Consider the following 6,574-nt stretch of genomic DNA (forward strand, 5'->3'; position numbering starts at 1 on the left):
CCCAAGCCATAACAGATCTACCTCAAATACCTCTGCACATTGTACTGGTACTCCCTCCATTCTTGTGTATTTTAATTATCATGTTACTATTACATTTTTTGTACTAGACATTCAACTGGGTATTCAATTGGTTTGATTAATGAGAAGGCCAACAAGGAGAAGAGTAATCCTTCCATCCCTTCCTTCCTTCCTTGGCAGGCCAGGGTGTTAAAGAGATTCTCGGTACACCCATGCTGTGTAAGGTGGTAAACAGAAGGTAGACTGAGGGAAACAGAGATCTCCAAGAGCCAGAGTGTGACGTCACTAAGAACCCTCCTCTGTAAAACACGGTCAGTTGGTGTCACTGCTACAGTTGAACTAAACATGGTCAATAATCTGGTACGCCAGGCAGGCAGGAATAAAACACATTTATTGACTTCAGAAAATACACAATTCCTGATAAATAGGATTTCAAATTCAGTCAAATATCAGTTGGAGAGAATAACTACCAAATAGCTGTTTGTAAAATTAAGAACTGATTTTGAAATCCTTAAAGAAAACCAATTTCACTCTTCTGTTTCACTTCTCCAGCAGGTCTTGTTGCAGTAACTTGCTGAATACAGTGCTAGCGAATGACCAGTCCTTTCCAGAGCCAATATGGGCGTCAGTCAGGGTCCGAGGCAGTCCCCTCGGTCCAGGGCTGTGGCCCAAATCTCATCTGTGGGGCATTGTGGTAAGACCCAGTCCTGGGGGACCGTGGTGCCGTCTGGGTGGTCCACTGAGACCAGACAGAGGTCCCACTCTCTCCTAGAGGAGAAAGACAGCAGGTGAGCCAAAACATAGGATACTGAAGTACTTTAAAAGTGCATGCATCCTTCGTTCCTTGATTTAATGACTGGTGAAATATCACTGGTTAGATATGCTTTAACAGTAAAAGCATTGGTGGAGCCCTTTCATACACGTATAATGAAGGAAGGAAACAAGGAAGAAAGAAGAAAAGGAAGGAAGTGTGCAGTCTTAAAGTATTTGAACAGGGCCTTAGTGGAGGTAAATCTCTAAGTCTAGTAAAATGCTTGTGTGACACAAACCGTATCTGTATTAAGGCTGGTAGTGAGCGCTCTGCCTGTGTGTAGTACTCTCTGAAGGGCTGTAGGGGGTGGTCAGGAGGCATCTCATCTGGAGGAGAGGAGGGGATGAGGGGAGAACAGTCACATTAACAGAAATGGTTATTCAGATATTAACTTATAAAATCAGAATCTCTAAATGCTGTGTCTGTTTTCCTCTTATTTACCAGTGGTTTGGAAACTGTGTGCCATGAGATGACCAACCTAATACCTTTTGAATTGCTGTGTTCCAATTAACTAAATAATGTGTTATTTCCATAATCCAAAATAAACAGGCTACAACCTGAAAGTAGGTCACGACTCTCCTTTTGGGAAAATCCACCAGCCTTTATACGGTTTCTAATTACCTCCAAAGAGCATGCTATCCATCTCTCGTTTCCTCAGCAGTAGCCTCTCCCTCTCCTTCTTCTGTCGTTTCTCCAGATCCCTCCTGCGCTCCTCCTCCTGCTCGCTCTCCAGCATCACCCGCAGGGCGTTCTCCTCTGCCCCATACACTCCTGTCCTCTTCCTGATCAGTGCACGCAGGCGCTCCACCAGCCCATCAAATGCTTGGTCGGCTTCTTTCTCCGGGAAGATCCCTGGTAGGGGACACAATCAGAGAAATGTTTATGTTCAGTTGTCAGAAAACGTTTTAAAATGGAGTGAAACAGAGAGGTACTGAATGAATTTGTTCAATGAGAACAGAGATTTTTTACTATTGTTGTTGTGAAGTTGAACAGCAGTTGGCTAGACAAAAGATCTGAAAAGAAACTGTTGCACCATTATGGTGCTTCTACTTACCTTTCCTGGAGGCTGCCTCCTTCCTGAGTTTGCGTAGCTTCTCCAGTGATCTGAGGATGTCCAGCATCCTCTTGGCATCTGCCTGCTTCTTCCTCACTTCACAGAGCACCGTGTCAGCAGCCAGCTTCAGCTCTTGTGCCTGATGGGGGAGGGGAGCACAAAAAAAGACATAACAGAAGCCATGTTCATAGTCTGGGTCAAATCAATACAGAAAACACACACACACACATATATATATACACAAACCTCTGCAAAAAGCAGTTTCCATCAATGCATATTCAGATATGTCCATGATTTGTGTATCAATCAACAGCTGTCCAATGAGCGAGTTAAATCAAAATGAAAGCAGTTAGACAGTCTTGAAATTCACTGACACCAAACTAAGAAGACTGGGCAACTGCTGCTGACGTGTGTAACGCACATTACTTAGAGCAGGAGTGTGTCTCATCTCCAGTCCCTTGGGAGCCCCACGGTTGAACAGTTTATTTCTAGCCCAACACACATGCTTCAAATTCTCATCTAAACATTAAACCGTTCCTTAGTTGAATCAGATGTGCTGGGCTAGAACAAAAAAATGCAACCTTTATGTTTAAAGCAGGAGGGCTCCAGTCTGAAGGTGGAAAGGGGGAGCTATCAATCAGAGATGAGACACTGAGTTTGACAGTGCTCCCTTTCAGTTCTCTCACCCTCTTCTTCTCCTCTACTTCATGGATACGTTTCATCCTCCACTTGTCGATGGCCGCTTCACGCTCAGCCACTCGTTCCTCCTCCCTCTGTTTGTCCTCGTCCTGTTCCACTTGTCGACGCCGTAGCCTGGCCCTTCTCTTACTGATGGAACTCAGTTTCTTTTTAAGACTTTCAACAAACTCAGAGTCACCGAGGACCTTCAGTTTCTCTTGCAGATCTGTCTTCACACTCACTGCCTCAGCGTAAGAATCCGCCCAGACGCTCTCATTCTCCATGTTGTGCTTCAGCGTTTCACAAGCCATGGACAGCTTTGAAACGAGCTGTATGGCACCGTACAGGGTGTCTCGTATGTGAGCCACGGAGACCTTTGGGTGAGTTTGCCTTGAATGAGGTTGCGCCGGTTTGGAGTTCTTGGCTGTTGTCCTCTCTCGGTTCCTCAAGAAATGTTTCAGCCACTGTTCGTCTTGCATCCTCTGAATGGAGTCTTCGTCTGGCGGCTGTGGAGCCATAGGCCTACTAAAACCTTGGTCACGCTGCAAAGCTGTTCCCATCGGAATCAAGGACGGGGAGGCGAGGAGAGGTCTGCTACGGTGTTCAGTGTAACCACTGTCCGCATGCTTTGGTCTAAAACTAGCATCAGGGTTTCCATACTGACTGTGTTGTGGACCGGGTCTAGGGTATGCTGGATTGTGATCAAATGATCTTTGGAAATCTGAAGTTCCCATGTTCGATTGAGCATCACCCATATTGTAGCCCTGAGCCCATGAGTTTGGTGGTCTCCCCTCATGTGTGTTGGGTTCCAGCTTTGGATGACTGTGGAAGGGAACTGGCTGTGAAGACATGGGAGGGAACTGACTGAGTGCCGGGTTGTTGAGGGGCGGTGGCGGTATCGACGGATCAAAACCATATCCTGGGGACGACATATGAGGTGGTCCGTAGCCTTCAAATCTAGGCGGTGGTTGTGGAAAGGGGGGTCTGAAGCCATATGGTTGACTGCCATATCCTGGCATGGGTGGAGTCCACTCTTGACTTTGAGGGAATCTCTGATCGCTAACTGGGGCTTGTTGTGGTGGAGGAAGATATTGGGAAGGGGTTTGACCCGGCCAAAACGCTCCAGCAACGTTACTTGAACTCGGCATGTTACTTTGAAACGAGGTTTCACATACTGGTGGTGGTTGTATCGGCTGCGGTCCGAGATATGTAGGTCCCCCTCTAAGGTAAAAAGTATCGGGACCTCCGGTATTAGAAACGGGGTGCTGCCGTCCTCCCGACGTAGACTGGTAAGTTGGTTTATCCATTTTCAAGAGGCGTGATACTGTGGAAAATAATAAACTCGGTTGTTTTCAAATGTATTTAGCTAGCTAACGACACTGTTGAACGCCGGGAGCGACCATGTTTACAAGTTGACGTCACACACCGGATATAGTACACGTATATCCGTTTTTTTTTTTACGAAGCGAAAGACCAGGGGGCATCCTAATTAGCTAAAATTGGTTCCTCTATATTTGTCACATGCGCTGAATACAACCGTGAAATTATTTTTTAGGAGTCCATCCCAATAATGCAGAGTAAAAAAAATACTTTGTAGTTTACGTTGTCTGTCATTGGCATCAGTCCTTCCGCACAATTGTCTTCGTCTCCTCTACTAATTTGGAGAACAGACTTCTATCATCTAAAGAAACGAGACCGTTTAACCATTGAGCTATATAATAACCATCCCATTCTGTCAGGTCGGTGCAAAGGAGAGAGAGAGAGAGATAGAGATGAACCTGTAGAAAAGTCCCCAAAACAAGCTGGTCCCGGGGCTCTGTTCACAAACACAAACAGACCCCACAGAGCCCCAGGACAGCAACACAATTAGAAGCAACCAAATCATGAAAAAACAAAAAGATAATTACTTGACACATTGGAAATAATTTACAAAAAAACAGAGCAAACTAGAATACTATTTGGCACTAAACAGAGTACGCAATGTCAGAATACCTGACCACTGTGACTGACCCTATTTTTAATTTATTTCACCTTTATTTAACCAGGTAGGCCAGTTGAGAACAAGTTCTCATTTGCAACTGAAACCTGGCCAAGATAAAGCAAAGCGGTGCGACAAAAACAAACAGACTTACACAATAGGAAAAATCTATATACAGTGTGTGCAAATGTAGAAGAGTAGGGAGGTAAGCAATAAATAGGCCATAGAGGTGAAATAATGACAATTTAGCATTAACACTGGAGTGATGGATGTGCAGATGATGATGTGCAAGTAGAGATACTGGGGTGCAAAAAATCAAGAGGGTAAGTAATAATATGGGGATGAGGTAGTTGGGTGAGCTCTTTACAGATTGGCTGTGTACAGGTACAGTGATCGGTAAACTGCTCTGACAGCTGATGCTTTAAGTTAGAGAGGGAGATATAAGACTCCAGCTTCAGTGATTTTTGCAATTCATTCCAGTCATTGGCAGAGAACTGGAAGGAAAGACGGCTAAAGGAAGTGTTGGCTTTGGGGATGAAATATACCTGCTGGAGCACATGCAACGGGTGGGTGTTGCTATGGTGACCAGTGAGCTGAGATAAGGCGGAAAGCTTTGAGGAAAATTAAGGAAAGCATAGCCTTGCTATTGAGCAAAGGCCGCCATAGGCAGACAGACTGTGTGCACACTGCCCACAAAATGAGGTGGAAACTGAGCTGCAGTTCCTAACCTCCTGCCAAATGTATGTCCATTTTAGAGACATATTTCCCCCAGACTACACAGACCCACAAATAATTCAAAACTCTCATATCTATTGGATAAAATACCACAGTGTGCAATCACAGCAGCAAGACTTGTGACCTTTTGCAGCAAGAAAAGGGCAACCAGTGAAGAACAAACACCATTGTAAATACAACCCATATTTATGTGAATTTATTTTCCCTTTTGTACTTGAACTATTTGAATATTGTTACAATACTAGATGTAGACATATGACATTTGAAATCACTTTACTCTTTTATAACTTTTGTGAGTGTCATGTTTACTGTTCATTATTCCTATTTTTTTCCCCACTTTTGTTTATCATCGATTTCACTTGCTTTGGCAATGTAAACATGTGGTTCCCATGCCAATAAAGCCCCTTAAACTGAATTAAATTGAGAAGAGCGAGAGAGAAGTTCCTCTACTGCTCATAGATAATTGTGACACTTTTTAAATAACTAATATAAATATACAGTGGGAGAACAAGTATTTGATACACTGACGATTTTGCAGGTTTTCCTACTTACAAAGCATGTAGAGGTCTAATTTATTTAATCATAGGTACACTTCAACTGTGAGAGACGGAATCTAAAACGAAAATCATTGTATGATTTTTAAGTAATTCATTTGCATTTTATTGCATGACATAAGTATTTGATACATCAGAAAAGCAGAACTTCATATTTGGTAGAGAAACCTTTGTTTGCAATTACAGACCAGGTTTGCACACACTGCAGCAGGGATTTTGGCCCACTCCTCCATACAGACCTTCTCCAGATCCTTCAGGTTTCGGGGCTGTCGCTGGGCAATACGGACTTTCAGCTCCCTCCAAAGATGTTCTATTGGGTTCAGGTCTGAAGACTGGCTAGGCCACTCCAGGACCTTGAGATGCTTCTTACGGAGCCACTCTTTAGTTGCCCTGGCTGTGTGTTTCGGTCGTTGTCATGCTGGAAGACCCAGCCACGACCCATCTTCAACGCTCTTACATCTTACAATGCTCAATACGGTGCAGTCGTCCTGTCCCCTTTGCAGAAAAGCATCCTCAAAGAATGTTTCCACCTCCATGCTTCACGGTTGGGATGGTGTTCTTGGGGTTGTACTCATCCTTCTTCTTCCTCCAAACACGGCGAGTGGAGTTTAGACCAAAAAGCTCTATTTTTGTCTCATCAGACCACATGACCTTCTCCCATTCCTCCTCTGGATCATCCAGATGCTCATTGGCAAACTTCAGACGGGCCTGGACATTCGCTGGCTTGAGCAGGGGGACCTTGCGTG

At 44.4% G+C, this 6,574-nt stretch overlaps 1 protein-coding gene across 1 annotated transcript; it reads right to left on the reverse strand.

Moving 5' to 3' along the window:
• Positions 1-388: 388 nt before the first annotated feature.
• On the reverse strand, positions 389-4,003 carry pdcd7 (programmed cell death 7). Its single transcript, XM_029644025.2, has 5 exons — positions 2,570-4,003; positions 1,884-2,022; positions 1,451-1,681; positions 1,068-1,155; positions 389-786 (listed from the first exon to the last, which is right to left on the reverse strand). The coding sequence occupies exons 1-5, from the start codon at positions 3,866-3,868 to the stop codon at positions 648-650; spliced, it is 1,896 nt and encodes a 631-aa protein (XP_029499885.2). The 5' UTR covers positions 3,869-4,003; the 3' UTR covers positions 389-647.
• Positions 4,004-6,574: the final 2,571 nt, after the last annotated feature.

This window comes from Oncorhynchus nerka, linkage group LG27 (assembly GCF_034236695.1).
Source record: "Oncorhynchus nerka isolate Pitt River linkage group LG27, Oner_Uvic_2.0, whole genome shotgun sequence".
NCBI lineage: Eukaryota > Metazoa > Chordata > Actinopteri > Salmoniformes > Salmonidae > Oncorhynchus > Oncorhynchus nerka.